The sequence below is a fragment of the Pelobates fuscus genome, chromosome 4 (genome assembly GCF_036172605.1).
Source record: "Pelobates fuscus isolate aPelFus1 chromosome 4, aPelFus1.pri, whole genome shotgun sequence".
NCBI classification, from domain to species: Eukaryota; Metazoa; Chordata; class Amphibia; order Anura; family Pelobatidae; genus Pelobates; species Pelobates fuscus.
The window spans coordinates 301,497,012-301,515,736 of NC_086320.1; the positions used below are offsets into that span (position 1 = coordinate 301,497,012).

At 39.0% G+C, this 18,725-nt stretch overlaps 1 protein-coding gene across 1 annotated transcript in view; it reads right to left on the reverse strand.

Moving 5' to 3' along the window:
* Positions 1-18,725, reverse strand: part of CALCR (calcitonin receptor) — a 404,852-nt gene that overhangs the window by 124,407 nt on the left and 261,720 nt on the right. The window contains exon 5 of the mRNA XM_063452257.1: positions 5,079-5,191. Coding sequence (XP_063308327.1) covers positions 5,079-5,191 — 113 coding nt within the window. The remainder of the gene's footprint in view (positions 1-5,078; positions 5,192-18,725) is intronic.

Consider the following 18,725-nt stretch of genomic DNA (forward strand, 5'->3'; position numbering starts at 1 on the left):
CTCTGGTGATCGGTTTGCGGTTTCCTGTTCTCCAGTTTGCTCTTGACTCCGGCTTGTGTTTTCATTTATTCTGACTTCTGGCTTCCTCTGACCCTTGGCTTCCCTCGACTATTCTCCTGGTTTATCCGTTCCTATACCGCGACTCGGAATTATCCTGCACAGCCCCCGTGCACCGACTCACAGGCCAGGTGAATTCTTGCCTGACCACCTCGGCCTGTGTTTTCTTGTAAGGGTGAGCATACATCTCTGCCTGCCGGACTCCCAACCCAGGTAAGCCCTGACAGTCCCCATGCAAGGGGCACTCCCACATAGACCTTGTGGGCATCTCCAACACAAAGTTAACAACCAATAACAATATAGTTACAATGTGTGACACTCCCAATAGAAACATATAATCCCTCCTCTCTGCCTGTCAGGTTATTGAGTCAGATACGGTAATAACTCAATTATCTCCAGGCAGAAAAAACAAATTTTAACTTAAAAAGTACCCCAAAACACACAAAGTCCCCATAAATGTTATATACCCTGATAGCCCTGATCTGGGTGACCAACATATCCAAAAATCCCCCAGATCAGTTCACGGGTTTTGGAATTTTATGGAAGTCTCATTTTGACCGACCGCACATGAAATAGTTCCATGAGTTTAGGTTGTGCGGTCGGTCTAGTTCAGAAAGTTTAAAAAACGAACAAATGCACGATTGGTACCCCCTGGCTCAAAGCAGCAATTCTCCCCCTAGTTAGTGGGAATCGACTGTTCTCTTTGAAGTTAATGAGCCAGGTGGTGTGGTCAGTGTTCGGTAGTTACAGCTACCGAACCAATAAAAAAATAAATAAAAAGTCCCGAATAACATGGTGGTTTCATCACATCTCTGAAGTGGAAGTTGCTCTCCCATATTAGCAATATAAATTTTGTCCATATTTGGATGAAAATCATTGGCTAAGAATGTAGCCTATGGATCAGCGCAGCTAGAGGAATGGGACTTGACAAGGCCAGGAGATGGGCATTGTAGGAGTTGTAGTTTTGGCCGAGGTTTCAGGGGCTGGGGCTAGTTGGGCCTATATATAGCGGCCATCTTGTGAAGAGTGGGGAGTGTCAAAGGGAGCAGTGCAGGGTTGACAGGAGGTCGGCATCCCATAGGTGTGCGTGCGGCACAAGAGCCCCTCAGTCAGGCACCATGGCAGAAGGCAGTCAGGTTCCCCAGGCAGGAGGGTGCAGGTGCAGGCGCAGCGCTTCCAGGTCTTCCAGCGTAAGGGGAGGGACTTGAGGTGCAGCTGTTCCAGCCGGGACAGTGAGTGCGGTCGGAGGGAGCGGGTGGCGGATGGGTGGGTTGGGGCTGTACACTGTACCCAGTGAACACTGCACCCAGGTTGTCACATTTTAGCCAGGTATGGGATCCTGCGGCAACCGTGGGGGGGTTGGTGTGGCGATGCCGGTGATAGTCAGTACGAGTGGGCAAGGCGTCGAGGTGGCCTCTGCTGTTGGGGTGGTGACCTCCACAGTGGTCAACGAATTGTAGAAGTTAATGGGGGAGATCCCAGATATATGGCTAGACAGAACGACCATGTGTCCTTTGCGGGCCTATTGGGCTGTCATCTGAAACTGGAGGTGAAGGAGAAGATTTGGCGCAGTGAGTTACTGGAGATTTTTTCCCTCCTTCCATTAGATGAATTCATTGAGCTGAAGGAGGAGGATAAAAAGGACTCCAAGAAGGAGGATGAGGAGAAGAGGCGTTTGGTAAATGGTTGCAGGCCTTTTGCGAGCGTGGTGGGGAGAAGGCGCCGGACCACGCAGGATTCTTTTTGTGGAATCAGGGCCCCGCACCATGTTGTGAGGGTTTTGGCGTCCATTAAAGCTGATCTCGACGTCAGGGATGCCTTTCTGCGTGATTTACATGGGCAGGTTTTCTTTCGGGATCTGGGGTGTCTTCTGAGGAACTTAAACTATTCACCGATGCCTCTGGGAGCGTTGGGTTCGGGGTGTATTTCGCAGGTCGGTGGTGTGCGGAACCATGGCCGGTGACTTGAAAGGAAAGTTCCTGTGATGAAAGTCACTTCGCCACTGTACTAAGGAGAGGACTACTTGCCAACTTTTTACCCTTTGACTATGGCCTCTTTAATTTATTTTGGCTGAGAGACCCTAATTGTGCCTATTGGGACTTTAAACATTGTTTTTTCGAACTCCCGAATAGTCGAAGTGGCCGCCATTCGACATTCAAACACGTGGTGGTGGCCATCTTGTTCGCATGGGCTAAAACTGCAAATAGACTTCAGGGGGACTTAGCCGCGACTGCCCTTGAACTGTTTTCGGCATGAAAACCTTGCGGTTCCCAGTCAGTCCTCCAGCATCTACGGAACTGTTTTGGGCATGAATTCCTGGGTTCGCCTGGGCAAAAATATGACTTCCATAAAATTTCTGAGCCCCTGATCTGATCTGGGAGATTTTTGGATATGATTTTCACCCAGATCATGGCTATCATTAGATATTTATGGGGATATGTTATGTCTTGGGGTACTTTATAAAAATGTGTGTTTTTTCTGCCTGTGGATAATTAAGTTAATGCATTATCTGCCTTAATTATATCACAGGCAGAGGGGAGGGATGTTTTACTGTATGTGTGTACTGTGTCGTACTGTTAATTACTGTTTTTATTGGTTTACGTCCCTTGTGTCCCTGTCCTCCATCAGGTCCAGTGGGTGTGCCTCTGGCCTGAAAAATTGTATAAAAATCCAATCTGTGCCACTAAACTCTCAGACCTTCTTACCCTCAACTCGCAGCCTTGTCTCGTGTTGTAGGGAACTGCTATAAGCACACTGGGGATTGCTATACTCTGTATACTCCCCTGGGTTCTAATCACTAGCTCTTCTAAGTGCTGTTCCTGCATCGCTCTCTGATGGAAGAGAGGTTCACCCACTGGAGCCTGGAGCCTTGTCAAAGGTCCAGGGTGGGTAGGAGATGGCGAAACCCCAACCAAGCTGCGGCATTTCATGGGGCCTGCAGTGCTTATGGTGTCTGGTGTGGTGCTGATGGTCCTTGGTAAGCACTAGGAGCATCGATTCATGGAGGATCCGTCACAGTTCCCTTATAAGGAACCTGGCGTTCCTTGAACTTTTCCCGTTGGTGGTTTCTTTGGCGCTCTGGGGGGAGGTATTGTGGGACAGGAAGGTTATCTTCTTTACGGAAAACATCGCGGTTGTGCATGCCGTTAATCGTTTGTCGGCTTTGTCGGTCGCGGTCGTGTATTTACTTTATCACTTTGTACTCTTATGTATGTCGCTAAATATTGTGTTTCGGGCTCATCACGTGCCCCGGTTGAGGAATGTGGTGGCTGACTCGTTGTCTCGTTTACAACTCGCAGCGCCAGGGGCACAGGAAGAGGATCATGCCTGGCCGGAAGAGATGTGGCGGCTCGGGACGTCTTGCTTGGTGGACTCGTGAGGTGTTTGTTGGCCCCTGGCATGACGGTGGCATATAATAAGGTCTGAACTGCGTGGGAAGAGGCAGTTGGGAGTGCGACGGTTGGGACATCGGTACAAGGTAGGCTGGATACTCTGTTATGGTTTTTGTGTGATTTGTTTGCTCGGCAGGTGTCGCCGGCAGTTGTCGATCGGAACATGTCGGTGTTGGCATTTCTTTCTAAGTTGCAAGGTTGGGAGGATCTCACTAAGGGTTATCAAAGGGGTAAGAAGACATTTGCACTCCTGCAGAGACTGGTTGGGGCCCTTTCGGGGGTGTGTTTGTTGCAATATGGAGAGGTGTTGTTTTCCGTGGCTTTTGTGTGGGCATTTTATTGGGGCTTTTCGGAATGCGAAAATCGTAAATAATAACCGGTCTGGGGTAGGTGAGATTCAAAGTTCTGATGTGGAGATGGGGTTCATTGGTGTGGTTGGGTTTTCGGGGTTTTGGTTGGGGGGGATTTTCCAGAGGATATTGACTGGGGTGGTCCCGGACGTGCTACTGATTCACGCGGGAGGTAATGACTTGGGGCTGGTTCCCCAGCAGATGGATGAAGAGGGATATTGATCGCTTATGGGAGTTGGTTCCAGGTTTGGTGGTGGTATGGTCTGAGATGGTTCCCCGTTTTCACTGGCGGCATGCTAGGGATTCTGTTGCGGTGGGGCGTTGTCGTTGCAAAGTTAATAGGACTATGGCTGTGTTTATTAGAAGTATTGAGGGCATATCGCTCAGGCATAGGGAATTAGAAGGTATGCTTTATGGGTATTTCAGGAGGGATGGTGTCCACCTTTCAGAGGTGGGATACGATTTGCTTAATTTAGGTTTTCAGGAAGGCATCCAGAGGGCCCTATTTTGGTGTGGCGGGGGCGCTCAGGAGCTTTAGGTAGTGAAGTCCTGAGCTGTGGTGGGAAAGGGCCAGGTTAAATTTAGGGGTGCAGTAAGTAGGAAATGGGCATGGCTAGGTTAGGGTGGTTTATGCTGTAATGTCACACTTGGTTGGTAGGTTCGAGCCCGTCGGTGACTTAGAACCTGGGGGTGTAGGGGTGCCTTGTTACAGCCCTACCGTTAAGCAATTGTAATCGGGGCCATTGGGATGGACAGATTATGTGTTATATGTTAATTACATTGTTATGTATTCTTACTTGTATTGGGTCATTGCTGGGGGATATTACCTATACGGAGATTACAGTTTAAATGTTTTGTTGGTCAGTAATGACCCTATTTGATTTATTTATATATTTATTAATAAAACTGTGGACTAAAAATTTCCAACAGTATAAACTTGTGTCTGTGTCTTGTTGGGTTATGGGTATATATGGGTTTAACCACTATGCCGGTTTACTGACTGTGCACTCGTCATGTCTGATGATAGTCACATACAATGCATTTGACCCAAATACAGATGGAATCGATACATTTATTTAATATCTCAATATGGCATAATTTCAACCACACATTTGTTTCTCAAGTTTTTATTAAAGGAACACTCTGGGTATCATAACAACTTCATTCAAATTAAGTTGTTATGTGTCAAGAGTGTTCCTTTAAACCTAATCCAAGGCAGAATGTATTTTGGAGTGTTCCCTCAGAGCAAAGTGCAGTTTAGAAATTAACAGCTTCTTACCTTGAGCTTCTCACTAGTAAAAGATATACACAATGTATAATTTGACCAGGTTCGGTTACTTTCGGGATGTTGAAACCAATTTCCATTTTCATCACAGTATTTTGATGCTTTTTCTGTAAAATAAATTAATATTATGAATAAGTAAAAATAACCTTCAGCTTCTACATATAAAACACAATGCAACACATACAAATTTCAAGTGACTGTTGCTGTCTTATTAAACTGTAGGGAGATTGAATTCATTGCTTACATATAATGAAATGAAAAAGTTAACGTTGCAAGAATGGGGATTTACAAATTAGACATGGCTCGCCGATGCAAAATTCTGTTACTAATGTCACTGATCATGGGGGCAATCTCATAACTGCAATGGATTTTTCAAATTATTAGCATTTATATAGTGCCAACATATTCTGCAGAGCTTTACAATTACAGAAAGGGGATATTTGAAGGCGAAGAAGGCCCAGCTCAAAAGAGCTTGCAATCTATGAGGATTTGAGGTAGTCAGATATATTATTAGGTGCCTTACCCAATGAAACTTGGGCAAGGTAGTGGTAAGGGGGTCTGACCTGGATTTCAATTTGGATCTCCCAAATGTCAGCAGATGCAGTTATAAGCAGGGTTGACAACCGCCGGGCCCCACGTGTAGTGGTGGAACTGCTGCCGGTGCAGCTGCACCGGGGCGCGCTCGCTGATAGGGCCCATCTGCTGGCCCAAGCATTTAGGGCCACCCTCAGGGCCCTATATTTTCAGGGGCCCCGTCAGTGCTGAAGCCATGTAATAGCGCGACCGGGCCCCTTTAAAAAAAAAAATGCAACCGCAAGTAGTACTGGGAGGAAGTGACCGCCGGTAACTTCCTCCCAGCTCCCTCCGCGCAGGAGGGAAGCTAGACAGGCCGCGAGGAGGGTAGAGGCAGCCCACTCCCATCAGCCCCAGCCACCCTCCTGCAAAGAAAAGGTAAGAAACAGGAGGTTGGCTGGAAAAATGAGCTGTGTATGTATGTCAGTATGCATGCATGCATGTATGTATGTGTGTGAATGTATGTATATGTATGTATATGTATGTGTATGTATGTGTATGTATATGTCTCTGTCTGTGCGTGTATTATGTATGTATGTATGTATGTAGGTCAGTATGCATGTATGTGTGTGTATGTCAGTATGTATGTCTGTGTATGTATGTATGTGTGTGTCTATGTATGTCCTTATGCATGTATGTGTCTTTATGTATGTTCGTATGTGTCTGTGTGTCATTACGTATGTCTTTGTGTCTGTACATGTCTCTGTATCTGTATATGTCTGTGTATCTGTTTCAGTATGTGTGTGTGTGTGTGTATGTCTGTTTAGTATATGTCTGTTATTATATATGTGTGTATGTGTATTATATCCCTATATGGTTTTTGGAAGTATTTATCCAATTGCTGTGTAAACATATGTATTGACTCTGATAAAACCACCTCTTCAGGCAGATAATTCCATATTCTTATAGTTCTTACTGTAAAAAAAACTTTTCTTTGCCTTAGATTAACTCTCCTTTCTTTTAGCTTAAATGCGTGACCTCGTGTCCTATGTACAGCCCTGTTTATGAATAGATTTCCAAATCATGTTTTTTACAGGCCCTGACTATATTTGTATAATGTTATCATTTCCCCTCTGAGGCGCCCTTTTTGCAAACGAAAGAGATTTACATTTTTAAACTTTTCTTTATAACTAAAATGCTCCATTCCTTTTATCAATTTTGTAGCTCGTATTTGCACTTTTTCTAGTGCCATAAAATCCTTCTTTAGAACAGGTGGTCAAAATTGCACAGCATATTCAAGGTGCGGTCTTACCAGTGATTTATATAGAGGCAAAATTATATTTTCATCCTGAGAATGTATGCCCCTATTTATACATGACAAAACCTTACTGGCCTTAGCAACTGCATTTGCATATTGCTGCCTAATTTGTTGTCTATAACAATTCTGAAATCCTTCTCATGTGTGGTTCCCCTAATTCACTACAATTTAGGGTGTAAGTTGTTTGTGTATTCTTCACCCCAAAGTGTATAACTTTGCATTTGTCTACATTAAATTTCATCTGCCATTTTAGTGACCAGTTCCCCAAACTATCTAAATCCCTGTGTAGCAAAGCAATATCCTGCTCACATTTTATTACTTTACAAAGTTTTGTGTCATCTGCAAACACTAAAACATGATTTTCAATGCATATTTCAAGATCATTTATAAATATGTTAAATAGAAGCGGTCCCAAAACAGAACCCTGAGGGACACCACTTTTGTCCAGCTTAAAAATTTACCATTAATGACAACTCATTGTACTTTATCCTTAAGCCAATTTTCTACCCAAGAGCAAGAATATTCATCTAGACCAATTTCTTTTAGTTTGAAGACTAAACTATTGTGAGGAACCGTATCAAATGCCTTGGCAAAATCCAAGTAGATCACATCCACTGCAACACCCTGATCTATACTTCTCCTTACTTCTTCGTAGAATGCAATTAGGTTAGTTTGACATGACCAATGTTTCATAAAACCATGCCGACTATTGCTCATAACAAAGTTCTTCCCAATGAATTCCTGAATATTATCCCTTAACAGCCCTTCAAATATTTTCCCAGTCACAGAACTTAAGCTCACAGGTCTATAATTTCCAGACAAGGATTTTGAAGCCTTTTAAAATATAGGAACGACGTCTGCCTTCCTCCAATCCTCCGGTACAATACCTGAAACAAAAGAATCTTGAAAGATTAAATACAGAGGTTCACTTATTTCCCCACTTAGCTGCTTAAGTACTCGTGGGTGAAAACCATCAGGCCCCGGAGCTTTATTTACATAAATTTTCTTTAACTGCTATAGCAACTTATCTCGAGTCATCCAATCACAAGTTATCTGCAAATTTTTTGCAGCAATCATTTGCATATCTCTTTCCATAGGATCCTCATTAATATATACTGAAGAAAAATTGTTATTTAAAATGTCTGCCTTTACCTGGTCTTCATTAACTAACAGACCCATCTGTTTCCAGTGTACCTACACTTTCATTTTTTTTTTTAGAATGGATGTACTTGAAAAAATGTTGGGGGTTGGTTTTGGATTCTTTGGCTATCAATTTCTCATTTTCTAGTTTAGTCACTTTAATTGCCTTTTTGCAAGCATTATACCTCTGATTTGTCCGATTTAAATGCCCTTTTCTTATTTTTAATCTCTTGTTTTGCTTCTCTACTAAGCCATATTGGTTTCAATTTGTTTATTTGATATTTATTACCCAATGGTACATACGGAGAAATATACCTTTCTAATATTTGTTTGAAGAGTTTCCATTTATACTCAGTGGTTTTTTTTTTTTACTAAGGAGTTTATGCCAGTATATATGTTGTAGCGCTGCCCAAGTCTTATTGAAATTGGCTTTTACAAAATTGAAAATTTTAGTATACCCCACATGCTTTTGCTTTTTTAAGTTTATTAAAAACATAACCATATTGTGATCACTATTTCCCAAATGCTCCCCTACTTGAATGTTGGTCAAAAGATCAACATTGATTGTTATACCGAGATCCAGACAAGTATCCTTTCTAGTAGGTGCTTGTACCAGTTGTGACATGAAGGTGTCAAGAAGGGGAGTACCTGGAAAAATGTGATCACAATATGGTGTCTTTGAGATACATTTTGAAAAGCAAAAGCACATGGGGTATACTAAAACATATAATTTAAAAAAAATGGTACATTTCAATAAGATAAGGGCACTTTTACAACATACTAACTGGCATAAACTCCTTAGTGAAAAAACACTGAGGATAAATTGTATATCTCAGTATTTACCACTGGGTAACACATATACAAGAAACAAATTTTAACCAAAGTGGCTTAGTGGGAAAGTAAATCAAGAGGTTAAAAATAAGAAATGGACATTTAAAACATTAATATTGGGCAAATTAGAGGCATACTATATAAGATATAAGCAAGCTAATGATGCGTGCAAAAAGGCAATTAGAGTGGCAAAACTAGAAAATGAGAAATTGATAGCCAAAGAGAAAAAACAACCTCAAATATTTTTTAAATGCATACATTTAAAGAAAAACAAAAAAATGAAAGTGTAGGTACACTGAAAAGGCAGAAATTGTAAATAACAAATTTTCCTAAGTATAGTAAGCTGGATCCTATGGCAAGAGATGTGCAAATGATTGCTGCAAAAAATTGTGATTGGATGACTCAAGACAATGTGGTACAGCAGCTAGGGATGTGCATGGGCAAAAAATTTGGTTTGGTTCGGCAATTCGGCAATTTGGCACTTCGGTTCGGCACTTGTGAAATTCCAGACTTCGGCAATTCGGCACTTCGGCAATTTGTCACTTTTGTTCGGTTCGGCACTTCCGATATTCGGGACTTTGGCAATTTGGGAATTTGGGACCTCAGCACTTCAGGACTTTGGCATTTTGGAAATTCGGGACTTCGGCAATTCCCTAACCCTACCTCTATCCCTAACCCTACCCCTTACCCTACCCCTAACCATACTCCTAATCCTAATACTACCCCTACCCCCAACCCTAACACTACTGTAGGGTCAGGGGTAGGGTTCGGGTTACAGGACCATTATAGTGCCAGGAAAACATACTCATTTTCCTGGCACTATAGTGCCCTGAAGGTGCCCCCACCCTCAGGGTCCCACTTCCGTGGCGCTGAGGGGGGAGGAAGGGGTTTATCCCTTACCTTTTTTCCAGTGCCGGGCTCCCTTGGCGCTGGGACTCTGCTCCCTCTTCTGACGTCCCTGGCTGAATGCGCATGGAGTCTTCTCACTGTGATTTTCACAGTGAGAAGCGCGGAAGCGCCTCTAGCAGCTGTCAATAAGACATCCACTAGAGGCTGGAGTAACCCATTTGTAAACATAGCAGTTTCTCTGAAACTGCTATGTTTACAGCAAAAAAGGGTTAAACCTAGCTGGACCTGGCACCCAGACCACTTTATTAAGCTGAAGTGGTCTGGGTGCCTATAATGGTCCTTTAACCCCTTAAGGACCAAACTTCTGGAATAAAAGGGAATCGTGACATGTCACACATGTCATGTGTCTTTAAGGGGTTAAGGGTAGGGTTAGGGGTAGAGAAAGGTGGGGGTTAGGGCTAGGGTTAAGAGTAGGGTTAGATTCCTGTCATCCTTTCCTTAATTTTCCCTCCCTCTCCTGTTTTGAAACTTTTCAGAAGTCTGAAGCACTTGCGAAATTCGGCACTTTGACAATTCGGTTTGGTCCGGCACTTCGGCACTTACGAAATTCGGCAATTCGGCACTTCGGCTATTCGGCACTTCGGCTATTCGGACATTCTGAAGTATTCAATTGTCCAAATTGTAAATGTATATAAAGCTTCTGGGCCCGATGTTATTCACCCATTAGTACTTAAGGAGCTAAATGTGGAAATAAGCAAACTTTTTTTTTTAAACGTTCAAGATTATTTTCTTTCAGGAATTATAACTAAAGATTGGAGGAAAGCAGATGTGGTTCGCATATTCAAATAAGGTTCAAGATCTTTGCCTGTGAAATTAACTTCTGTGACTGGGAAAGTATTTAAAGGGCTAATATTCAGGAATTTATTTGAAAGAGCAGTGTTATTAGCAACATTCCGCATGGTTATATGAAACATAGGTCATGGCAAACTAACTTAATTGTATTCTACAAAGAAGTAGGTAGAAGTATCAAGTTGTTACAGTGGATGTGATCTACTTGGGCGTTTAAAATGGTTCCTCACACTAAATTAGTGTTCAAACTAAAATAACTTGGTCTAGATGAAAATGTTCTTGGGTAGAACATTGGCTTAAGATAGAGTACAGAAAATTATCATTAATGGTAAATTGTTAAGCTGGACACAAGTGGTAAGTGGTGTCCCTTAGGGTTCTGTCCTGGGACCACTTCTATTTAAGATATTTGTAAATGATCTTGAAATAGTCATTGAAAGCCATGTTTCAGTGTTTGTAGATGACACAAAACTCTGTAAATTATTACAATGTGAGCGGGATATTGTTTTGCTGCGGAGAGATTTAGATAGACTGGGGTACTAGGCACTAAAATGGCAGATGAAATTTAATGTAGAAAAATGGTATGCACTTTGTGGTAAATAATGCACAAGCAACTTGCACCCTAAATGGTAGTGAATTAGTAATAACAACACATTAGAAGGATTTGGGAATTGTTATAGACACCAAACTAGGCAACAATATACAATGTCAATTGGCAGTTGCTATGGCCAATACGGCATTGGTGTGTATAAATAGGGGCATTTATTTTACCTTTTTATAAATCATTGGTTAGATAAAACTTTGAATATGCTGTGCAGTTTTTGGCACCTGTTCTAAAAAAGGTATTATGGCACTAGAAAAAGTAACACTTTGAATATGCTGTAAAGCTTTTGGCACCTGTTCAATAAAAGGTATTATGGCACTAGAAAAAGTGCAGAATCGGGTTACGAAATTGATAAAAGTAATGGAGCATATTAGTTATGAAGAAAGGTTAACAGAGTTAAATAAGTTTAGTTTGGAAAAACAGAACCTCAGAGAAGATATGATACCATTATCCAAATATATTCTGGGCCAATACAAACCATTGTCTGGAAATCTATTCATAAATAGGACTTTACATAGGACATGATGTCATGCATTTAGTCTAGAAGAAAGGATAATTTGTCTAAGGAAAAGGAAAGGACAATAAGGATGTGGAATTCTCTGCCTGAAAAGGTGGTTTCATCAGAGTCTATACATATGCTTAAACAACAATTGGATAAATACTTCAAAAAACATAAATACAGGGAAATAATGTTTAATTATTGGGTAATAGCTTTGTGATCCAAGGAGATATTTGACGGCCATTCGGGGCAGTCATAGTTTGTTGCAAATTGGAAGCGCTTCAGACTGAGGTTTTTGTCTTCTTTTGGATCAAAGTAAAAACAAAAGCGAGAGGCTGAACTTGATGGACGCATGTCTCTTTTTAGCTAGGTAACTATGTACCGAAACAACAATGTGACTATTATTATATTTATTTTGTATTTAATTTAGTTTAAAAAAATAAATAACTTATATACTAAACTGCATCACCCCCATAATGCAAATAAAGTAATAGGTGCTGGATTCACTCTACAAGGATTCACTCTACACATACAAAAATATAAATACATAAAAAAGGAAGAAGGAATCTGAAAACAAAAATAGCAAAATTAAAAAAAATATATTAATGAAATATTCATTTTTTTAAAATCATAGTCCTTTCAGGTTTTTTCCAATTCAAAAACTTTTTGAAAACCAAAAACAAATAATAAAAGATACTTTACTATATGTATCCGGTAGGGGATACCAATGTGGGTGAAATTATAGTAAAAGGTAATTAAACAAACAGTAATACTCAAAAAACAGTATAAGGTATAATCAAGCAATCCTTATAACACATACGCTTTTCAGACTGCTTCGCTCCTTCAAAAGGGTTTGAAGAACTGAAGGAGTCTGCACACATAGCCGCTTGGGTACCTACACCTGATGCTGTTAGGAAGCCTTGATGATAGGTGCCTTTTGCCTGCAGAATATCGCCAATTTTGATGCATTGAAACTATGCAGACTTTGATTCCTTCTAACTACACACCTCTCTCTGTCGCACACAGGTTAAAACCAAAAGTCTCCATTAATGTCGTAGAAAGATCGGTGAGATTTACCCTGTTCACTTTATATATATATATATATATATATATATATATATATATATATTTTTTTTATTTTTTTTTTTGTATTTACATTTTTCTATATTTGGTTAAACGCTCCATGGATAAGCCGACTCTGGACTTTACATTGTTATCATGAATCCTGTTTTGTTTTTGTTTTTTTGCATGTTTGGCTTTTCTCGATGTTTGTTTTCTTTTCTCTAATGTATTACAAGAAGACTGCTTTCCTAAGTATCTGCTTATTGATGGGCAATTGCACGCAAGACATCCCAGAGAAGTTTTTTTTTTTTAAACGAAAAAATGCTAACTCTTTTAGAGAGCGTGAGGTATTTAGTTGCTGAGGCCATCTCCTATACAGTACCTTTAATAATATATTTTTTAATTTTCTATTGCTTAAATTCTGAAAAGCTTATAAGGATTGCAGGATTATACTTTATACTGCTGATCAAACTCGCATAACAACATAGGTGATACAAAGTGTCCTGTCTGTGGCCATGCCTCCTCCTATTAGGCTCTGCCTTAAATTTTCAAGGGCAGTTTTTCTTTTTTTAATTCAAATTTTATTGTGCAAATAAGACATTACAGGCAGGGGGAAGGTCACAAGTAGATCAAAACTGCACATTATATGTAAGCAAGTTGTTGCAAAGTGGATATAAAAAAACATTGTAGAAAATACACAATGGCTGCCCAAAACAAGTGAAAACATAACAATTTGAGAGAACATCTGAGCATTCAATCGACATACTAGATAAAATAACTATATTAATTCAGAAAGGAGTGAAAAAACACTAGCCAGGTATACAGCCATATAAGAACATGATCCAATTCCCATTCTGGGAATAAGCTCCTGGGCAAATGTCAAAATAAAAGTCATACCATTGGTAGTTGCCAAATTAGCGAGTTCTAAGCTCAAGTCCAAGTTTTAGACTGAGCCAACACCCCGTCCACGCCAATTTTTATCCCCAGCCAGAATTTTGTGTAAAATATCCCGATATCCAGAACACACACAGTCACTTTTTCTGATTTCAATCCACAGTTGTATATACATAGCCTTTTCATTTATTTGTACAAGTCAATTTATTTTTTTCAGTCATTCTTTATAAAACTGGGAATGTGAAACATATGAAATAATTTACAAAAAATTATAGATTGATCAGAAGAAAAATACTGTCTGAATATGAGAGCAGATATTTATTTTGCATTTATAGAAATACATTATGTCAGTGTAAAATATCTAGACTGGCTTAATGGAGCATGTAAAACCAATACATTACAACTGTGCCAATGATATGTTTATATGCTCAACTTCAGATACAGCGTAATGAGTCATATATTATGTAACCATTGGGTTTAATGTCAAATGAAATAAAAAAGCAAATTAGGGGGATTCTGAGCAAAAACAAAACCCTCTGATTATAGTTTTGGAATACACATTTGTTATAAATCGAAATAATGAAGATTATATACATATACTTACTGTCATTTGAGTAGATCGATTTCTTTTTCTTTTATGTTTTAAATTGAGAATAAAAAACTAAAAAAATACAAAAACTGAAAGTATATATTTTGTCAGATCATTTAACAGTAAGATGAACGCTGAACTGTTCAAAGTATTTGTTACAAATGACGGCTTATTTTCCCCAATGCATTAACTTGACATGACCCGGCCTCATTATTATTTAAATAAGATATGTAAATGTGTATGCACGGATCACTTTGAATACAAAAGGTCATCATCTATAAAGAACTAGGTTTAATAAATGAACCTTCTCTGAAGTCTGTTTAGGCAGAGTTAGGACATTCTTTATAAGATGCAATGCAGCAATTCCTGCCCAAAAAAATGAATAATCAGTTTCTCATTGCAATGGAGGAAAGCACTGTCTGGAATGCGTAATGTGGGCAAAGGTGACAGGTTATTTTTATTCTATCAAATGGACTAATACATTTATACAGGTTTAGGTTTTCTTAGGGTTGAAATGCTGATTGGCTAAGAGCTGACTCATAACGTTATTCATTTCACCTGTCACTGGTTTTAATGTTGTGGCTGATCGGTGTATATTTATTTAAAATTGGTTATACACATTTCCAATAAAAGATAAAATATAAAATCCTCAGTTTATATAACAATATTTTACTATTTATTTTTTATTTTTTTATGTTTTATTTTTGTAGAGCTTCAGTTGTATCCCCGTTGTATATATTGTGTACTATTAGACATTATTCTTTGCATTCTGGTGGTAATTTTAGGAAGCTGCATTCCGAGGTATGCAATCAATTTTCTAGTATTTGTTATTTATTTATGTACTGTATGTGGCAAAGTGTGTTATTAACAGTTCTATATTTATAAGATGTATTTATAATGTAAGGTGGATGAATAGATGAAACACTAAAACCATGTCAATTCACATAATTGAATTTTAGGTATTCCCATCATCAATATGTATTAGGTATTCTAGGTATGTCAAAAAAATCAATATATTAAATTCTGTTTTTCTCCATTTTTATGTTATGCATGCTATGTTTTTAAATAAATGTTATGCTCAATGTTTAAAATAAAAATAATATGGCGGTGAAATGGATTAATAATTTATTTCATGTACAACAATGGCAAGCGCATGCAAATGTCTTTTTATTAAAAGCTGAATACAATTGTATTGGTAACATCCAAAATGCATATCGAACCCTGTCAAAGTCAAACCAAAATACGGTTAGATGGAGATACATTTATTACAACCATATGACTATACTCTGAAAGGCAAGTGGTGAAGCCTCGGACTCTACATTCTCTTGCATTTTCTAGTTGGTGAGTTATTATTCCTAAACAAGCTTGTCTGCCAGCAAACTGTATATTTTCTTTTTTTGTGTTGGTATATGAACTGATGCTGCTTGCCTATTAAGATGTGGGCATTACTATTACGATTTATTACTTCTCAATGAAATAGATCATAATTCTGAAATGCATTTTTGCTAGTTGCTTTGCCAGCATTGTCAATCTACCTTAATTTATTTTGACACTTAGCTTTTGATTTGACTCTGCTCCCTAATAATTATTTGCAGTTTCAGCATCCATTTACTAATCTTCTGATGTGTCATTACATACTTGATTTGTGTGAATGTAATTGGACGTTTCCTTTTATATAATAATGCTCAAGGTGAAGCGTGACATAAATATTCTCCCCTTGAACATCTTCATCCCTGTCTGTTAACATAAACACAGCATTCTTATGACAAACACAAAGGCATTCTCAATGATATACGCTCAACACATTTTAGCCCTACAAAAAAAGTTAATAAATATAAACTATAAACATTTTTGAGTATGCTTCAGATTTTAATTATTTACACAAATAGGGATAAATATTACTGAATCTGTGACAGGTCTAGATTTATTTTTTAAATTTTCAAAATACTAAATATGATCAAATCCAAGTCACATTAAATGGCCGTAGATACGAAGTGAAGTTGTTCCTCCTATAGGAACGATAATGCACCATAAAATAGATATCCTTAGGCTTGAGAGAGCAATTTTAGAAATTGCTCTAAAGATAGACATTTAATTTACTATGTTATTTCAAGGAACGCATGTACTGCAGATGGTAAGTTGCCTATCATTATAAAAGTACATGATGACTGTGAAAGCCCTTATATTATTTAGCAAAACCTGTCTCAACATAGCAGTAAGGCCCAGGCAGATGTATTTTGGCTCGATGCTAAACAATTTTTCATCTGCATTTTTCCAGACATCATCCCTAAACTACCCCCTAAACTACCCCTCCTATGTATTTTCTCTGAACCTGTTTCTCTATCAATAAATTTAAGCTTTGCATTTCTGAGCACCCTGAAACACGATGAGGTATATTTCCAAAATCGTATTGGCTCTGCCCAGTTACCTCCTTTGTTGGTCCAAAGCTTAAATCAGGAAGCTCGGACTGGCTGAGAGCATCTGCTTAATCTCTCAGCATATCACTGAGTGGAAGTTACATATTTTTTTTTTCACTCAGTTTTATGAATGGGGAGCTAGTGTTAAGCTGGGAGCATTAGCTGAAGCTCTGAGCCTGTCAACAGTACTCAGTCTGAGGCTTCCTGATTGAAGCCTTGGATTACCAAAGGAATAAGCTGGGCAGAACGATCAGGCGCCATCTTTGAAATTTTGGGTTTGAACCATTTCTTAACGCTTTAACCCTTTAAGGTAAGATGGTGCATGTGACTTCTTCACATCATAACCACATTCTGCAAAAAAGAACACGCTGCCCAGACCACTTAATTGAGATTAAGTTGTTATGGTGCCCAGAGTGTCACTTTAAGAGTGGTAAAACATCATAAAAGTTGGCATGTTAAAACAGCTGAGGCTACCTTTCAGCTACCCCTTAAAAAAGGAGGTATAGATAGCTACAATATTATTGGTTCAGCACTACAGTATAAAATTCAAGGTCCTCTAGTGCCATCACAGGTTTATTATTTGGTGCTCCATGGAGATATCAGAGACCAAGCCCCCATAAGACAAAGTGTGAGTGCCTCATTGGCTGAGCTCATGCTTTGCAAACTGCACTGAGGAAGTTATCAGCTCCCTGTGCAATCTGTCTAGTCTGCTGTACGTTGTACAGGAGCAGACGCACCCCTTTAGCAGGGAAGTCTAATTCTATGGATAGTCAGCCTGGTGTGCTGTCATACTAGGCTGACATGCCCTTTCCTTTTTTTGAATAGGCCCACCACATTCCTGTTCTTTACATCTCACTGTTGAAAGTATGTATGTATGTAACAATACATTTAAAAGGTAATTGAAGGCTGGAATTACACCCCCTCCACCATGAGAAAATCATGACAGTAGCATATGTTGCATATAACGTAACAAGGCAATAACTTTATCCAACAATGCACTGTGTACATTCAGCATTCAAGGCAGGAGGTACCTATCCCTTTCCTCTTTGAATGCCCAGTCAGAGGCCTAGATTATTTTCTTGTGCCATTTTTTAGTGTTTACTCTGCAATTCAGGTTGTTTATTTAGTGAATATGAAAGTGAAGTGAAATTATCTTTTTTCCATTTTGATGGTCAAACCTAAGATTGGTGAAATAATTATTATTATAGTATTTGTTTACTTATTTATTTTTAATATTTTGGCATCACAGCACTGTTAAGTATTAGTGTGCAGTGGTGTGTGTAAGGACATTACTATGAGGTATCAAAGGGCTCAGGGAACCTTAGCCAATTTTGGGGAGTTCTTATGGTGCCAGGACACTGAGTATCTTTTATTTATTTTTATTTATTTTTTTTGGCAACTTTCAAAAACTTTTAAACTCATAGGTTTAAATGCGAAGAACAATACATTATGAATATGAGACCAAACTCTACCAAATACAATTAAGTTGTGTTGGTACCCCAAGTGTTCCTTTAATCAGTATTTGTCAGAGTTAGAGCACCTATAGCATCTTGTAAACAGTTTAATGTTATAGTGTCAATCAATAACATGTCTTTCTCCCTGGAAGTGTATATACACTGAACAAAATTATAAATGCAACACTTTTGTTCTTGCCCCCATTTTTGAGCTGAGCTGAGCTGAACTCAGAGATCTAAGCCTTAGGCTGGCCACAATAAAAGGTCACTCTGAAATGTGCAGTGCGATGAACAATATTTGAGAGAAATAGGCCTTTTATGTGCATAGAAAAAGTCTTAGATCTTTGAGTTCAGCTCATGAAAAATGGGGGCAAAAACAAAAGTGTTGCATTTATAATTTTGTTCAGTGTATTTTTCGATAACTATAGGGATATCTAATATTGTGACTGTTTCAATGGCAAATATTTATAGGTTTGCAGCACATCAAAGATGAGCACAGTTTTGTTGAAATAAATTGGAGCATATGTTGTTAGAGCTGGGGGGTGTAATGAAGAAAGGCTGAGTTGTGTTGACATTGTCATAAATTTTCTCAGCTGTATTGAAAACATGTTTAGCTATTTACTTA